The sequence below is a fragment of the Lynx canadensis genome, chromosome C2 (genome assembly GCF_007474595.2).
Source record: "Lynx canadensis isolate LIC74 chromosome C2, mLynCan4.pri.v2, whole genome shotgun sequence".
Taxonomy (NCBI): Eukaryota; Metazoa; Chordata; class Mammalia; order Carnivora; family Felidae; genus Lynx; species Lynx canadensis.
This window is the reverse complement of record NC_044311.2, coordinates 65,322,354-65,341,472: the sequence shown is the minus strand read 5'-3', so window position 1 is coordinate 65,341,472 and position 19,119 is coordinate 65,322,354. Positions and strand designations below refer to the sequence as shown.

The following is a 19,119-nucleotide window of genomic DNA, read 5'->3' as shown; positions in this document are numbered from 1 at the left end:
GAAGCCAGGCATGAATATTTCATTTCACCCTCCAACAGCTCTTTGGGGTAGGTGCTACCATCATCCCATGGATGCTGAAGCTTAAGAATGAGGCCCTTAGAAATCCACCTAGGGTGACACATCAGGAAGCAGCAGGGCCAGTATCTGACTCCAGGCATCTGAGTCCCAGGGGTTGTTTGCTGTCCCCACACCACACCTCCCAACCAAAGACACCAGCCAGGCTGCTGAGTGCTGCATGGGGCCACGAGTGACCTTGGGTAGATGACAAAGGATGCTTTTCCCAGTGCAGTCTGCATCTCCAGACCAGAGTGGCCTCAGCTCAGGGTCACATCTGTGGTCCTGCTCCCAGTGATAGGCTGCTGACAGGAGATGCAGCCTGGGAGCTTAGGAACCAGTACAGCTGCTGGGCAAAGGTGCATCCACAGGACCCCAAAGGCCCTGAGCATTGCGGGAGGAGCTGTTTGACTTAACGCACAGTCCTTCCAACTTCAAAACATTAAAAAAAACCTTCTTTTAATGTTTATTTATCTTTGAGAGAGAGAGACACACGCAGAACATGAGCAGGGGAGGGGCAGAGAGAGAGGGAGACACAGAATCTGAAGCAGGCTCCAGGCTCTGAGCTGTCAGCACAGAGCCGGACACGGGGCTCGAACTCCTGAATTGTGAGATCATGACCTGAGCTGAAGTGGGACACTTAACCTACTGAGTCACCCACGTGCCCTGAACAATTTTTTCCTGTGTGTTTACTTCCTTGGTCCCTGACATTCCTATAAAATGGAAAGAACTTCCCAGAATTTTACTAGTGTTTCTCTGGCTCCTCTGGCTTCCAGCATGTTGTTTCAGTTTCACTTTGATTATTTCTTTAATAAACGAAACCTAAAAAGGGCTCCACCCCCGATGGTTGGTTCGACAACAACAACCTGCTGTCTGGCTGCCTTTGCAGCAGTGACTGTCGGAGAGGACAGGACCGTGGTCGAGATGCAGGCCCCGGCGGGCCCCAGTCCCGGGCAAACCTGCGTGCTGATCCTGATCTTCACTGTGCTCCTGCAGTCCCTCTGCGTGGCCGTGACTTACATGTACTTCACCAGTGAACTGAGGCAGGTCAGTACAATGCACACAGCTCCTGACCGAGGCTCTCGGCAAACCTGGTTAACTGCCTCTGTTTCCTCCTCTGTGAAGACTTTACAGTAGGAAAAACTGTTCCCTTTCTCTGCCTGTGGACCCTAACTGCTAACGCATGTAATTGCTGAGGACCTTGTCAAAGTGTAAGTTGAAAGGATTGTGTGAACCAAGTGCAGCTACCAGCTACTAGCAGATGCAGGAACAAAACTCCGGAGGTGGTTGGTTTTTTTTTTCTCTTCAACACCATGTATAGTTTACAATACTAGCAATCGAACTAAAATCAGACCTGAGTCTTGGAATGTCATCAGGTTTCTCTTTTTCCTCCAAGACATGAGGTGGAGGGTAAGTCAGATCTTAGAAACATGTTTTGGTTTTAGATCTGTGGCACTTCTTTGTTGACAGTAGAGAGGATATTAAGGACTGGCACGCGTCTATTCCTCCGCCACGGACATGCCACGCATAAAGCCTGTAATAAAGAGGTTACCATATGGACTCAGCATTTTACTGTTCATGATAAAATAATTGAAAATAAAACAATTATTCTATGCCTGTGGGTGGTCAAGTAGGAATCCAGGTACATTTGACAGAGAAAAAAAACCTTAGTGGCTTTTTAGTTCATGTACTTCTCAACTGTATAAACCGTTTGGAGCTATGAATGCAGAATTGCTGACAATAAACCAAGTCAGCTTGTGGCTTCTTATGTATTTTTTGACTAATTGTGTATTGTATAGTAGAGAACTGTGAGCTGGAAGGAACTTTGAACACCCCCTATTTCATAGATGAGGAGACTAGAGACCCCCAGGCAAAATGACTTATCCAGGCTCAGACAGAGCTTTGGAAGCAGAGTTGAAATCAGGTCTTCAGGCAGCTAAGTAACATTCCTCCCTCCACAACAGGGTGTCCACAGGGTTAATATATTTGCACCCTGTGATGCACACTGATAAGGCAATATTACATCTGCCAGCTGGCTAGGAAATGCAAGTAAGAAGGGTCTCAGAAAAATATAAATTATCCAAATGCCATAGAGTGAGTATCTGTTAAGGAAATGCAGTTTGTATACCCTGTGGAGTATAAATTTGGTTATCTCAGATACTTGCAAATTTTTCCTTTGACTTTGGATGAAGTAGACTCTTGTTTGACTTGCAAGTAATTATATAAGTGATGGTTACCAATAGGTGACCAGTAAAGTCAGCTTTGCTGTATTCAGAAGAGGCTGTATGTCTGCAACTAAAACATCAATGTAACTATAAGCATGCCTCTAGTTCTAAGTCTGCATGAGAGTCTGGAATTCTGCTGTGTTTACAAGTTTGGATCTAGAATGTCCTAACCTTTGTTGACTTTGCAGCATAAGCAGAATGAGTCTGTATCTTTATTACGAAAGAAAATCATTGCCTCAATTTGCTGACATTACAAGTTGGCCTAATTTTAAGACTATATTAACTGGTTCTTGACTGAGCAGACTCATGCAATTGTCTGGGTTTATGATCAAGTAATTTTTTGAATTCTATAAAAATGGAAATTTCAAATCTTAACATGTCCCCGTGTGCATATGTTTTTCTTGATTGTGTAGTTACATATATATACATATGTTTATAGACACGCAGAAGAATTCATTGAGAGTGCCAGAAAGGAAAGAGAATTAACAGATATTGAGCAAACACTGTGTTCCAGGGACTTTGCAAAATATTGCTCTATTTGATCCTTATAAAAATCCTGTTGGGGTGCCTGAGTGGCTCAGTTGGTTGAGCATCGAGCTCTTGATTCTGGCTCAGGTTATGATCCCAGGGTCATGAGATTGAGCCCTGCATTGGGGTCTGCATGGAGCCTGCTTGGGATTCTCCCTCCCTCCCTCCCTCTCTCCCTCTCTCTCCCTCTCTCCCTCTCCCTCTCTCCCCCCCTCTGCCCCTCCCTCACTCTCTGTCTCTAAAAAAAAAGTCTTATAAATATAATTACCCCATTTTACACATAAGTAAACTAAGATTCTTGGAGTTAAGCGATTTGTCCAAGATTATAAAGCTGGTTAAAGGGAAAGTCCAATTTTGAACCCTGGCATTAGGTAAGTGCTCAATAAACTGTGGCCATTGTATTGAGAAGTTTCTTGAAGTTTCCACCTCTTCACCAGGAATGCTTGCAAGGAAAAATGAATCTGAGTCTCTTTGGTTGTGTAAAGTTTGGAAAAGCATACTTAACTTAAGTACTAATTTTCTAAAATAAATCACAGATTCTACTTTGGCTAATGAAACTTTCTAGAAAAGACACTGAGCGGACTTTAGGGAGTGTGGCCTAAGGAGAGCTGAGTAACGTCTAACTGGACGTTCCCAAATAAGCCTATAGACTAGCAAGCATGATCAATAAATATGGGCTTAGTCTGTAAAGTTTGTCTCTCTGAGAATGTTTTGTGACAAGGGGGCTGCCTATCACTGTGGTATCATAGATGGGTAAGACAAAGCAGAAGGGGACCATTATCTACCAATCTCCATAAGTGGTTCTTTATGGTATTTGTGGTTTGCAGAAAATAGTTTTCAGACACTAATGTCAGGGCAGCAGAGAGGGTCAGTGCTGCCACCTTGAAGTCCCTGAGTCAACTGGCAAAGGAGTCCACCCTGTAGCCCAAAAGCCCTGCGAAGGACTGGCTGGCCGTGGCCTAGACAATCACCATGTTTGTGATGACACCAACACAGTGGAAATCCACTTGTCAAAACCAAGGGCTTTTGGAGCAGAAGAGCAGGAACCTGTGTGAAAGCTGTGTCCCTGAGAAGCATACAAATGAAAATAGCACACACATCCCCCTGCCCAACACCCACATGTGGTTAGGGAGAGAATAGCTCTGGTCTGAGGTGTGAGGCAGGAAATTCATGCTTTGAAGTGGAAAGGATGTGCAAAAGAAGGAGAAAGAGAGACACATCATATTAATCCTCATGAATCATTCTTGAAAAAACCACAGCAACCCCTCACTCATGCATCTAGTCACCAGCATTGGCCAAAGTCTGTAGAAGAAACCACCAAATATGATAATACAAGAAAATGTGGGGGATGGGGAGGGTGGTTGGGGCTTTCTCTCTGGGTTTCTAGAAGAGAAATACCAAAATGCTGGTCATTGTGACTTCTAAATGGTGGGATTATGGGTGTCTTTTTTCCTGTATTTTTGGTGTATATGGGTGTCTTGTTTTTCTGTATTTTATAAATTTTCTACAGTGAATGTCATAAAAACATCTATGCTATCTATATAAGATTTTCATGTAGATTTAAAGAACATGACATTTTTATGTAGTCTTAAGAGAAAACAATCACGCACAAAACTGCCCACAGACAGCCTGTAAACAAGAGAGATCATCCAGAGCTTAATTAGGAAGTAGGATGAGGGTGATTTTAGTGTGTTTTTTGTTTATTTTTCATTTAGAAAAATGTTCTTTATTTTCCTATATTTTCCAGGTTGCCTGTGTACTAACAATGTTTCTAGGCTTCATTAAGTTTGGGGGTAACAATGGAGTCACATTAGCTTGTCACGCTCCCTCCCATGTACACCTAGGATCTTACTCAGCTTTCAGGGTTCTCCCTCCCACCTGCTAGAGATGTTTCTGGAAAACCCCCAGTGGGCAGCCAGAGCCTATAGGCAGCAGTCGGTTCTGGCCTGGGCTAGTCCCTGCTTCCACCCAGTTCGGTTCACAGGCAGCTGCCAGCTACCATGGCTGCCCAGTCTCAGTCAGTGCTCAGCTCTGCCCTTTCTTGCCCCTGGCCCTATCCTCCATGTTCTTCATCTTTTCCTGCTGAGACAGCTTCTAACTGCTGTGAAGTAAGAAAATAAATCACTCCCTCCCCTCTGTGTCATGCACAACTTTTCATCTCAACATGTTACAGAAGTTTGTGAGCCTGTTTATTCAGTTTTATCATACCGATGTCTGGCCAGAGAACACCCATACCAGCTGCACTGGGACAGTGTCCAATGAAGCTAACTTGCTCTTCCTGGAATCACCCTCAGGCCTTGTACTACATCCAGCTTTTCCTCTCCAATCCTACGCCCCGATTTGCTAGATATGTTCTCATATTTCTAAACTATACGTAATTGAGTGCTTTTCTGGGAAATGCTTTTCAGCTCCCACATATGTTGGAGATGCAAATAGAACTCTACAGGAGAAGGCCATGGGGTGGGTAGGGACAAAGTGATGTTGACTGACTCCACTGCTAGTTGTGTCTCTACTCAGGTGGCCCCAGCTGTCACCCCTACTACATTTACTAGGCTGAATGTTTTACTGTTGTAATTTAAAACAGGAAGAAAGAAAATAAACATTTAAAAGTAAATGAATGTTCTATGCCAGAGTGTGTGGAAGGAATTAATCAGCTTAGGTTTGTACTTTTGCACTTGAAGGACCTGGATCAAATGTCCAAGGAGTGCATGACTGAGTACTGAACCAGCTGACTCTGGCTGGGACCTCCCATAAACAAGTTATTTTGATCTGGAATGAGATTGTCTTTTTATGAGAAGGAGCATCATTGTTTGGTCTTTCCTTCAAGCTTGGGAGTCCCCTAAGTTCAAACAACAGATAAAAATGGCCATTTTCCCATTTATTTCCCCAGAGAAAGACAATTCAGATTTGTACAGAGAAATAACATATCCTCAATCCCACTTGTTAAAAACGAAAACAGGAAAGAAAAAAAAAACAAAAAACAATGTCTGGCCTTGCATGGACTTCCCATTTTTCTTTGTAAAATTAACCAGTTATCACCCTGCAATGTGCTGAGTGGTTTGGGATATATGCGATTTGTTCCATGTGTGCATGCACGTGTGTGTGTGTGTGTGTGTGTGTGTGTGTATGTTTAATATCAAGCTAGGACTTTATTGAAAATTACCTGGCCATTATAACTGTTTGCTCTCAGAAGGAGGGGGCAAACCTTCAAATGGTGTTTCAAGTCTCTGCAGGTAAATCCCTAGCTAGTGTGGACATTTAATGAGACAACATTAAGATTTTCAGTGGCAATATGGTCCAGATTTGGCCATCCAGAGGACTAGAAATCACAATAACTAGAATTTACACAATATCGTCTGCATCCCAGAGGATTTGTTTAATTTTTTATTTAGGATGCTGGAATTTAAATGGACTCTATTGCCTACTTTGTACCTAGATAGCTTCCCAGCTTTAGAATGGGACACCCCCCCATCTCAGAGGTGGAAAGGACCTCAAAGATCACCACAATGAACCAGCTCAAAACTCAAATGAAAAATAGACACAGAAGAGAAAAAGCAATTTGTTGAGGGACACACAGCTGTTTAACGGCAGGATCAGTGGAGGGCATTGTGACCCAGGATGTCTGGCCCACACCTGTATCCTTCCCACCACGTCTGACTGCTTATATTTATTCACAAGACAAAGGACAGCATGCTTACTGTTTATTTCAACCCACAAGCTTATCCAAGGTACCAAGACTTCTCTGAATCTGTCATCGGTTCCTGTTGTCTTAACTTGTAAATGAACAAAAATAAAAAGCATTTCTCTATAATAATGTATTATATTCCATCTTAACCCAGATGCAGGACAAATACTCCCAAAGTGGCATTGCTTGTTTCTTAAAGGAAGACGATATCCCTTGGGACCCCAATGATGAAGAGAGTATGAACACCCCGTGCTGGCAAGTGAAATGGCAGCTCCGTCAGTTTGTTAGAAAGGTAGGTGGACCACCAGACGTGGAGGGTCGCAAGAGAAAGAACACCTAGGATCATCAAGCGTAGATGCCTCATTTTGCAAAGGAGACAACAGAGGCCCAGAGTGTTTTAGTGATCTCCCCCAAATTCCTAAAACTAGAAGAAAGTGGAACAGCACCAAACAGAGGGGCCTGGCTGACTCCCAGGCTAGAGCTCATTCCTCTCCTCCAGAGAGCCTCCCCATCTAGTCTGCCCTTTTTATCTCACATGGTGGAAAATTGAGGCACAGACTGGGCAATGTGTTCAAGATCACACAATGATAAAAGATGTGTGTGGTTTTGTTGTTGTTCAGAAGACAGAAGATGCCAAATAATGGTGTTTTATAATCTTTGCACCTTGTTGATGTCTGCAATTAAATATATCTTTATTTGTGTATGCACATAGAGATGAAAAAAGAGGAAAGAAGAGGGAACGAAGAGACGCTTTGAGAAATTGAAGGTGATGACATCTCAATATATAGTCAATAAGTGACAAATTACAAAATATGATCTGTTTATGGATGCAGGATCTCTAGCAGAAACACTATGTTAGCTAGTAGTTTATTTCACTAAATTATATCATTTTGCTTTCATAGTTTTGCCTTCTGCCTTCCAGAAAGGTCAGAAGAGAACATGGGTATAAAAATACTCTGTAAACTAGGATACACTGTTATTGTTTTAAAAATACTGGGGACATTCCCAGGGCGAGAAGAAGATGTGTTTTAAAGATATGATTGAAAGTCCATTGTTTGGTGCCCTGTCTTTCCACTGAAACAGTGTTATGTCAGTGGTTAGAGCTCTGATTTATAACCCCAAACAGTCCTCATAGTAGAGCCCAGATGTCATCTATGATGCCATTTCTATGAGAAATGAAATCTGACTTCGGCTGGAGGCCGGAAAAGGGTGCCCACCAGCTCACAGCACAAGCTATAGTGATGCAGCTGTGACTCTGTGGCCCCAAGTGGCGAGGACGAGGAAAGGCCCAGGGTTGGGAAACATCCTGAGAAGACCGAGGAATGAATGGGACTCTGCAGTCCCTGGTGTTCATGGGGGCAAACCCACAGGTGGTAGGGGAGAGGAACTCAGAACTAGGGCAGAAATCTGGAGACTGAAAAGGGGTGGGGATAGATTGCACATACCTCTTTCTTGCTGTTCTCTCTCTCCCTCCCATCCTCATATGCTGCCACTAACTGGAACAGGCAGAAGCTGGAAGAGGATGCAGACAAAAAGGGGGGAAAGAGTTCCCTTTTTTTTTTCCAGGCACCATTAATGGAACAGACTATTTCCAGTAAACATCCTATGCCCATTACGTAGGATATCTCATTTAATCCCCATAACAGCTCTGTGAGGAAGGAAGCATTATTATCTTCCTCTTTTTTATTTTTTAAATAGATGAAGAAATTAAAGTTTACATCAGTTAAGTAACGAGCAAAGTTTTCCAGAGCTAATGATTGACAGATCTGAATCTGGACCATCTGACCAGACAGTCATTATTCTTTTAATCTGTTTCCCAAGCTGTAGGAATTACCCTTCTCTCTTTCCTGCTGCTCCTCCTTCTTCCTTCCTCCCTTCTGTCCCAGAATGAGAGAGACACAGAGACTATGCCGAGGCACAGCTCCTTTCCCTTCCATATACCAGTGCCCATTGTGCTATTGGCAGACCCTCCATTAGCAGGTCAGGGCTTGAGGCCAAGGGGAAGGCAGAGAGCTTCTGCTCTGGGGTGGGAGTACAGAGGAGGGGAGTTTCTGGCAGTTTCAAAATTAACAACAGTGGCAGGAAAGGAAGGCAGTGATGGATAAAGGCCCAAGTAGCAGAGCTGGGTGGAGGGGAGTTTAGAAGCTGTGGATGAGCAGTCCGCATTAGCCCGTCTGATAGAAAGGCTAAGGTTTCACTCTTTCTTACTGGTTTTCCCCACTGGTTAGTACAAAGAAAGTGATGTTAGTTGTTTAGTAAAGATATTATTTTTTATTTTGATGTGAAGAATGCCCTAGCCAATGTCAGAAATGAGAGAATGACAGTGTTGCAGGTCCCGGCTTGATGGGCTCTGTGTCTGTGGGCATCCCAAGAGAGAGGAAGTGTGCCTTATATCTTGAGACTTGGGTCTGCCCAATGCAAAGCTCCTGAATGCTATTACGTAGTGCACATATACACACATTTGTGTGCAGACACACACCCCACACAGAGAGAGTTAAGTGGCATGGTTGCCACATCCATTAGCTACAAGGGGGTTTGAGGGAACATTAGCCTGACCTAACTTGGCAGCTGGCACCTTCCTCCTGTGTTGCTTCAGGTGTGGCCTTTTGAAGACTTCATCAAGAAACAGATCTTTCCCAGACATAGGACCATCCTCGGTCACCATGCGGGAACAGCTGCCTCTGCCTCAGTATTCACCCCATCTCCCACCCTACCCCACACAAACTCTGTGCTTGAACAACTAAAGCTTCTGGGATTGATGTCCTATGTAGAAATTTCATCTCAGACACCCGCAAGAAGAGCCATAGGCATTCTCTAGTCAGTTTAATTATTTTTAGGGAAATTAACAAGCTTTATTCAATACTGTTTGCAGATTTTGAGAACCTATGAGGAAACCATTCCTACAGTTCCAGGTAGTATTTTTTTTTGTTATTTTAATTTTCTACTGTCAACTTCATGACGGGGTGACTAGTTCTCCAGCTCTTCTTCTCTGCTCGCATCCACATATCCCCCCTCCAACTTCTACTCGGTGTCTCAAAACACTTGATTCTATTTTCCTATTTGCACTGACGGAACACTTAAGGCCAAATCTGTGGCCCATCTATGGTCAAAACTTTATTTCTCCCAATGTGGGTTTTCCTTTCATCTCAATTTCTTCCATTATTTATCTTTTACTTGCCAGTGTTTCATAAATGAGCCATCTAAATCCTTTCTGGTACATGGCTGGAAGTAAGATAAGTGAAGGCCCCCAAGTAACTCATCTTTTCTCTGCTTCTGACCACCACTAAGCTCTATGCCCTTCTTTATGCAAGAGCCCCTCACTTCGTCATTTTTCCCAGCAATCCTTCACCCACCGACCCACCCACCACAATTCTCTCATGGTCCCTCACCCATGGTCACCTTCTTCTTCATGGTCAGCACCCTGCTCTTAACCCATAAGGGCTCCCCTCAAAGGGCTATTCCCCAGGCTGGCTTCTTCCCTTCCTGGCTTTTCATACAACTGACTCCTCATTCTCAAACTATCGCCTAAATGTTACTTCTTCAGAGAGAATGTCCCTGGCTACCTTATTTAGGTAAGATAACAAGCACCTCCTTTCATCTCTTTCCATTTTTATGTATTTTTTATCTGTGTGCTGATTCCCCACTACTTTAAAGATACATAAAGATAGAACACATGTCTATTTCTCTCATTTCTCTATACCTAGCACCTAACTCTATGCTCCAAACCTAGTAGAATCTTTTATTCCCCTGGCCCTTAGGTGGACCACCTTTTGTACACACATGTATGTATTTTGATTGAGATGAAATTCACATAATATACTAGTAATATTTTTTTGGGGGGGATAAAAGGTGTCATTCTCATTTTATATTTTAATTGAAGTATAGTTGGCATACAATAATATATTCATTTTAGTTGTACACCATAGTGATTTGACATTTATATACATTACAAAATGCACACTATAATAAGTATAGTTACCATCTGTCACCATACAGAATTATTACAATATTATTCACTATCTTCCCTATGCTGCATTTTGTATTACCGTGCCTTATTTATTTTATAACTGGAAATTTGTACCTTTTAATCACCTTTACCTATTTCGTCCATCTCCTCACCCCACTCCCATCTGGCAACCACCAGTTTGTTCTCTGTACCTATGAGTCTTTTTGTCTTGTTCTGTTTGTTTGTTTGATTTTAGATTCCACGTATAAGTGAAATCTTATGTTATTTGTCTTTATCTGTCTAACTTATTTCACTTAGCATAATACCCTCTGCATCCATCCATGTTGTCTTAAATGGCTAGATTTTATTCTCTTTTATGCCTGAATAATGTTCCAGTGTGTGTGTGTGTGTGTGTGTGTGTGTGTGTACCACAGCCTCTTTATCCATTCATCTGTTGATAGACACTTAACGTTGCTTCCATATCTTGGCTATTATAAACAATGTTACAATGAATATAATGGTGGATATATCTTTTCGAGACAGTGATTTCACTTTCATTTTCTTGGGATAAATATCTAGAAGTGGAATTGCTGGATCATATGGTTTTTCTATTTTTAACTTTTTGAGAACTCTCCATACTGTTTTCCACAGTGACTGCACCAATTTATATTCCCACCAACAATGTAGTAGGGTTCCCTTTTCTCCACATCCTTACCAACCCTTGTTGTTTCTTGTCCTTTTGTTATTACCACGTCTGAGGTGGTATCTCATCATGGTTTTGGTTTTTATTTTCCTGATGATGAGCAATGCTGAGCATTTTTTCATGAAGGAGTGGCCTTATGTGGAAGGTATTCTGTGGCGACCAGAAATATAATCCTCTCTGGTCACCAGAATCAGGCACTTCAAGAGTGTTCCTTGTGTGGACTGTGTGTATCCTCCTGTAGTGACTAGGCCACAACTGCTGGTGGGTGTGGCTGGCCCTAGGTCTGGCTACCTGCCCTGGGTCAGAAGCCACTTTGGAAGGACGCCAGTCTCAGCTGAGGTCACCCCTGGCATGTGGCAGGGAAGGAGCAGCTTCATGGGGATAATTGATCTCAGCCCCGCTGCTTTAGGGGATGGGAAGATTGAGGGGGACAGGTCCACAGGGTAATGCCAGGATGAGGCGAGTGGTGCTAGCTGGCTCCCCTGGAGTTGAGCCCCACTCATTCTCAAAGCTGGACATGGTGAGAGCTTGTCTTCCCAGTGCAGGCCCCTGGTCAGTGTCCCATGTGGAGCTTGAATCCCTTGCTCCCCAGGGGGAATTTCACGCCTATGATATCCTCCCAACTTGTAGATCGCCTCACCTGGGGTGTGGGTCCTGACCAGACTTGTCTCTGCCCCTTTCAACTCTTCTCCATGTGGCTCTTTCTTTATATCTTTAGCTGTGGAAGAGCTGTTCTGCTAGTCTTCAGGTCCTTCTCAGAGAGCATTGCTCTATATGTGGTTGTAGCCTTGGTGTGTCCATGGGAGGATGTGAGTTCAGGACCCTCCTACCCCACTACCTTCAAAAATTTTACAATTCACCATTTTGCAGTACACAGTGTAGTGGCAAATGGTGCATTCACAATACTGTGCCACCACCATCTCTCTCCACATAGAAGGTTCTTCATACAGGGGTGCCTGGGTGGCTCAGTGGGTGAGTGTCTGACTCCTGATTCCTGCTCAGGTCATGATCTCATGGTCGTGAGATTGAGCCCTGAGCAAGTCTCTGTGGTGGGTGTGGAGCCTGCTTAAGATTCTCCCTTTCCCTCTGCCCCTCCTCTGTTCATGTACACATTCTCTCTCTCTCCCTCTCAAAAAAGAGGGTTCTTAATACATATTTTTAAAGTGAATACATAAGTAAATAAAACTATTAAATCAGTTTGCTACTTCTTCACATTTGGCTCACCATAGTCCCATTTTCCCATGATAATAGCCATAGAGGCCTGAATACATATACCAGAGACTTAGGGCATACCAGCCTGGCAGAGAAGAAAATGTTCTTCAATATAAGTGTTGTAATGATGTCTTTCTACTTTTCAACTATTCTTTTTCCTTTTTTCTTTTTAATGTTTATTTATCTTGAGAGAGAGACAGAGAGAGGGAGAGAGAGGGGGAGAGAGAGAGAGAAGGGGCAGAGAAAGAGGGAGAGAGGATCCCAAGCAGGCTCCTCGCTGTCAATGCAGAGCCCAATGGAGGGCTTGATCCCATGAATTGGGAGATCATGACCTGCACCAAAATCAAGAGTTGGACACGACCAACTGAGCCACCCAAGTGCCCGGTCACCTATCTTTTTTCAATATGATAGGCTTCCTCATTACTTAACAACTCCCATTTTTATTTATTAAATAGCTTTTATTAAACAAGATAAGACCTGATCCCAGGGTCTAAGCATTCTTTCCCCAAAAGCAAAAGTGGTAGTCAGAACATTGAATACTCTTCCTCTTCTGATGAGGCACAACAGATCTACGATCTATAGTAGATGTACTTACAACACTTTCAGTGTTGTAAGAAAAATATTCTTTTTCACTCATCCCAATGAAATGTAGAAATCATATACTAATCAGCATACCTAGATGTATTGATGACATCCAAATAGACACATTGACAGGTTTCTTTTCTAGGAAGTGTTTGCTATAGCCTCTAAAGAGGAAATATCCTCTTTAGAATTTGCTTTTCTATCTAGGCTTTCCCATATCCTTGCAATGACCTCAAATGCAAGATATTTATAATTGGATTCAGTTATTGAATATTTTAAAACAAAGTGTTAAGGTCTAAGGGCAGGCAAGGCATTATGAATTATTTAACAGTGGGAGTTCAAGGTGAATGGACACATCAACCTTGAAAGCTGAGCATTCTGAGAGCATTATGTAATTGACCATGCAGCCTCACGATATATTTGGTATTCAGTACTGTACAAATGCCTTCCCATCCTGAATAAGCAACAACTCATACCAGATAGATGGAAGAGATTCCCGTTTCCTATTTATTCTTTCCCTTTTTTACCACCTTTTCTCAGTTCCCCCACCTACTAGCCTAGATTAAGGCCTCCTGTTCTCAGTCCTGATCACTTACTTGCCAGTCTCCAGCCCTCTCACCTTCTAACCATCACAGCTTTCTTTGAGACAGGATAGCCTAAAGCACAACACATTGTCCCTTCACTTCCCTGCCCCAAATCATTCAAAATCCACATCCTGTAAAATCCAAATCTCTTAGTTTAACATTCAAATCCTCTATAGTTTGTCTCCTCATTCAAGCCTAAAACTGAACTCCTCCCTTGTCTGTGTCCCAGGAATGCTTTGTGAGTCCTGCCTCTGGCCTCTGGCCTAGATCTCAGAGAATGCCCTTCTTCCAGCCCTCCTTCCCAAGCCTGCCCATCCTCATCCTATTCAGATCAAATTGCCATTTGCACCTCAAATGTTTGTTTGCATTCATTTATTTATATTCTTTCTCCTTGCTCCTAAAAGAGTGCCTGGCATAGATGTGATGGGCACTTTGGTTTATTGGAGTAAGCGTTAGCACAAACCCTCCCCTGACCTCAATTCTCCAATAAGTAGGAATCTCTCCCTCTTGTGAACACCCATCACCCTTTATTTATATTTCTCACAGGTAAATTTTCACTTTCTAATTTATATTTTTCCTAAAAGACTATAAGTCCTTTGAGGGCTCAGTCAGTGCAATCAGTGGCTAATCTTTGCAACCCATATACAGCATAGTGCAGTGCCTTAGTCCTGGCAATATTTGCTTGATGAAAGAATATAATTTATCTTAACAACCAGTAGAAGCACACTTGGGACGTTTAAGCTGATTTTTTAAAAAGAGGTAGTTTGTTGGGGTACCTGGGTGGCTCAGTCAGTTGAGTGTCCCACTCTTGATTTTGGCTCAGGTCATTATCTTAGAGTTGTGGGATGGAGTCCCACATTGGGCTCCATGCTGAACATGATCCTGCTTGGGATTCTCTCTCTCCTTCTCTCTCTGCCTCTCGTCCACTCATGTTTTCTCTCTCTTTCTCTCAAAATAAATAAAAATTTAAAAATTAAAGGGTAATATGTTGAATTTGTATATTTAAAGTCTGTTCCAAAGTACTTTGGAATGTGATCAATAGGTGTTATTTGTTTATTATGATCTAGTGAGCCAGTGATTTTTATGTTTACATATTGATTATCATGACCAGTATGCCAATTCATATTTCTCTTGGGGGGGTGGTGAAGGGATGACTGTTGGATACCAGTTTGTAGCATCTTTGGACCATTGTTACACTGCTACTCCTTTAGAATCAGAATCACTCTGATTGTCTCTATATATAACTCAAAGTGGAAATTTGCCAAGACTTGGTTATTTGTGCATTTTAAATGACTCAAGCAGAGTTATTACATGTCCATGGTTATTTACTTGTTTGGTTTTTGTTTGTCTGTTTGTTTTGGAAAAGGGCCATAATCTTCATTTTGTTGTATTCTGGTTGGACCTTATCTCTGATATGTCGATAAATTATAATCCAAGTTGCTGCTTATTCTTCTCATCTAAAATACTTTCCAAATTAAACATAAACTGGAATAGATGGATCATCATATTAATATATGGGCTGCTTTTATGAGCAACCATACAATCAATTTTGGAAGCACAGTGTGCTTATGATGTCTGATCAACAACAGTTCTGAATAGCAATGTATTTGAAAAGTAGTTTGACAAGTGCTGAAGATTCTTTGTCATTTTTCTTTTAGAAAAGCAGCTAAATATTCCTTACCTAGTAAGAGAAAGAGGTCCTCAGAGAGTAGCAGCTCACATAACTGGAACCAGTCGGAGAAGAAGCACATTCCCAGTTCCAAGTAAGAGAAACAACAAATATATCATGGTTTCAAGGAAGGCAATGAAAAAATTCGTTCCAAATAATTTTTTCTTTCAACTTTCTACATGAAATGTCTATATGACTATCTACAAAATGCTCAGTGGTAACTGGGGCTCAGATTGGCTCTTTCTCAGAAGGAAGATTACAAGAGAAAATAGCTCAGTAACTACTCTGGCATAAATGCTCTCAGGAGAATCCTCTGGTGGGAGAACTCTGTCTTAGAGTTTCCCATGCCCCTATATGTGCTTTTCTTCTTCTTCTTCAAAGTAATTTCTCTTTCTCCCTCCATCAAATATTCCTCCTCCTTAGGAGTTCCTAGTCAGTCATATACTTTCACCAGAAGTGACTAGTTATTCCTTGTGGCATTTGTACTTGGTCGAACTATGGGAAATTGCCAATATTTGACCATTTCTCACTTAGAGAAATCTCAGTTTCATATAGCTTAGCCAATATGGTAAGCGTACTTCTTAACTAAAGAACAGGTGTCCATACAGTGCTATAACAATGCAAGAGTTTTACAGTCTAAATACGCACATTGGAATACCAGCCCCTCTTTACCTAGATATATGTTTTGAGCAAATTACCTAATCAAATAAAGCTTCAGTTTCCTCATATATGAAGTGGAGATAATCTTTAACTCATAAAATAGTGAAGATTAGCACAGGCAAAATTCCTGTGTATTGTAAGTACTTAATAAATAGTTGCTTTTATTATTACAAAAGGTTTTATCTCAAGTTAAAGAAATTTCAAGTATCAGTTAAAAGATGAAAAGATTTGGAATTTTTTTTCATTTTTTTTTCCTGGGCAGTTGTCTTCTTGGTATTCCTGAACTCATGTTTTATGAATGAGAGACATGTTCTGCCTATGAGTGAGATCATTATTATAATGTTAGTGTTTACTATTTATCAAGAAATACAACAGTTGTTTTGCCCTGTTGAAAAACTAAACTTTACACCAATCGTGGAGATGAGCCCAAAGTTTAAAGGAATATCCTATTTTGGTAGGGCCCTTTTTCATTTAAAGTCTTTGGGAGTTAAAGATCCAAGGGTCTAAAGATCTTTAAATCTGGACCTCTTTGCCAAACCTTATGCCCTGTCTTATTGTGTACTAGAGATGCTTTCTGTCTGAATAGTGCCCTTGACTCTGGATTGCTGAGAAAGACCAAGAAGGAACCCAAAGTGATCCAAAGGAATAGCAAAAAGTTCTGAGCTCCAGGCTTAAGGAAACAGATATATTTCTTTTGGTTTCGTTACGTGTTGTTCATTTTAGTTCACCTGCCTAGGAAGGGAGGCAGGGGTTTGGGACAGAAGTTCTGTGCAGGCAGATTGCCATCTGAGTTAATCATCCCCTGTGCTACAGTTTAGAGCTGAGTTTGGCAGATATAGTTTTAAGTGGTGGATGAGGCACAGAAAAGAAAGGGACTCACAGCAGGTCACAATGATACAGTAGCCTCCAGATTTCTATAAGAAATTCAGAATCTTGTAAGATTGAAGGAGCAAGAAGGTTTATATTAGATTGAAATTCTTTATAATCCCAACCAAAAAACTGGCTAGCCATGGCTACTGAGATATTTCTTGCCTTTGCTACAAACTTTCTTCTTCTAACTTTCTTTCTCTCTAAACTTCCTCCAGGCTCCAAGAATGAAAAAGCTTTGGGTCAGAAAATAAACTCCTGGGAGTCATCAAGAAAAGGACATTCATTCTTGAATAATTTGCACTTGAGGAATGGTGAGCTGGTTATTCATCAGAGGGGGTTTTATTACATCTATTCCCAAACATACTTTAGATTTCAGGAACCTGAGGAAACAGAACAGAACAGAAAGAGAAACAAACAAATGGTACAATATATCTACAAATACACAAGTTATCCTGACCCGATACTGCTAATGAAAAGTGCTAGAAATAGTTGTTGGTCTAAGGATTCAGAATATGGACTCTATTCCATCTATCAAGGTGGGATATTTGAGCTGAAGGAAAATGACAGAATTTTTGTCTCTGTAAATAATGAGCAATTGATTGACATGGACCAAGAAGCCAGTTTTTTCGGGGCCTTTTTAATTGGCTAAATAATCTGCAAAGGAAAAACAGTATTCTCAACAAATATTGCTTGTCACAACAAAGCAAGGAAGCCTGAGCAAAGCTGCCTCAACCAAAAGACCAAAACAACACACGGTTTTCTAATATCTGTGAAAGTGACCAAGTCTAAGAAAGCAACCAAGAAGAAAGTGAAATTGCCAAAAGACCTTGGGCTCTTCCTGATATCAGCTTGCTAGCGGGAATCTAGAAGATTCTGTTACCAAACACTTGTGTACCTATAAACATCTGTCTTTATTATCTATTCTTGTGAAGATTCCAGAAGATTAATGACCATCTCTTAAGTAGTATATCACCTTGGTTGCTTTCAAGTTGCCACTCCCAAAGTTGGAAGAGAAAGGGGAACCAGTAAAAGGTCATGATCTTGGGAGGCAATCTTCTGCCTATACATGCGATGTGTGAAGGCAATTTGTGTTGTGCATGACGTCAAAGGAGGTATCTCATACATCTGGATTTGGTGGAAATAATATCGTGTTGTTAAAAAAACAAACTAAATTTATGATGCCCAAATAAGGAGCTATTTCTGAATGGCTTGTGCTTTTTCCTACCAAAAGTCAAACTGGCCAAAAGCACTAATATTTTTGATAAAGGACTCTATGATGAGTGAACTGCCAATCAGAAATCAGGGAATTTGGTCTCATGGGGGCAGGAGGAGAAATGGGAAAGTGGAAATGACAAACACAGGTAAATCAGCAGAAAAGAGCCAAAGAAAGATCTGATTCCCACTCCCGACCCTATTCTCCATTGCCAAATGTCTTATCTAGTATACATCTCCTTAAGGTTGTATCATTTTTTTGCCTTTGTCAGAACAGCAATTGCTTTTATCTTCCAAAATTGTGACACAAAATAGTTCATTGTGCCATTTAATCTAACCAGTTAGAGAAAAAAATTAGTTGGTGTATTTGTCTAATCTCTTCTAATTATTATCCTAAACACAGCTTAATTTACACTTTCAGGTTGTGTGCTCAAATGTTCATTTAAATGTGTCTGATCAAATAGGGCTTTTTCAAAAGGCTCATTTAAATTTAAATTTACAGCATGCTGCAGATACCTGGTACTTCTGGCCCTTTGTACTCTATTTTCCATAGCACTAGTCAAGTTCTTACATACTGACGAATTGGCTTATTTGTTACTCTGTTTTTTAAAGCCTGCTTCCTATCTCTAGAATATAAGGCTGTGATAGCAGGGAACATTTAGTCCTGCTCATATCTGTAACCTCTGTACCTGGGACAGTACCTGAATATAGTAACCACACAAAATGTATTTGTGAATAAATGAATGACTGAGCAAATGAATATCTAATCATATGGGGGAAAACATGAAAAATATCCCCTGCCTTAACCCTTACACTGAAAAAAACTTCAAGGAATTTAAAAAGTAACCTCAAAGTGAGGTTTTATTTTTTATTTTATTTTTAATTTTTTTTTTAAGATTTAATTTTTAAGTCCTCTCTACACCCAGCAAAGGCCTCAAACTTACAACCCCAAGATAAGAGTCACAGGCTCCACTGACTAAGCCAGACAGGTGCCTCAAAGAAGAACTTTTAAGCAAAGATTTAAAACTCAAAGTAAAAAACTGCAATGATTGTGAATATAAAATTCAGAAATGAAAGAGAATATCAATTTTTACTCTATATTTTTATACTAAATTTTAAAAATGTTACTTTTTCAATAAAAATGACATGTTAAAAATGTGTGGTTTTTGTTGATCTAGTACTTGCATTT

The 19,119-nt window shown here is 41.1% G+C and overlaps 1 protein-coding gene across 1 annotated transcript; it reads left to right on the top strand.

The window, feature by feature from the left end:
• Nucleotides 1–882: 882 nt before the first annotated feature.
• TNFSF10 (TNF superfamily member 10) lies at nt 883–18,703 on the top strand. The gene is made up of 5 exons (XM_030329295.1): nt 883–1,101; nt 6,647–6,784; nt 9,365–9,404; nt 15,178–15,282; nt 16,934–18,703. The coding sequence occupies exons 1-5, from the start codon at nt 898–900 to the stop codon at nt 17,365–17,367; spliced, it is 921 nt and encodes a 306-aa protein (XP_030185155.1). The 5' UTR covers nt 883–897; the 3' UTR covers nt 17,368–18,703.
• The last annotated feature ends 416 nt before the right edge of the window (nt 18,704–19,119 follow it).

Bases quoted from the DNA above. Each gene is read 5' to 3' on its own strand.
- TNFSF10 (XM_030329295.1), top strand. From the start codon at position 898: ATGGTTGGTTCGACAACAACAACCTGCTGTCTGGCTGCCTTTGCAGCA. The intron at 6,785-9,364 runs GTAGGTGGACCA...TACTGTTTGCAG, and splicing joins TCCGTCAGTTTGTTAGAAAG to ATTTTGAGAACCTATGAGGA. The intron at 15,283-16,933 runs GTAAGAGAAACA...AACTTCCTCCAG, and splicing joins AAGCACATTCCCAGTTCCAA to GCTCCAAGAATGAAAAAGCT.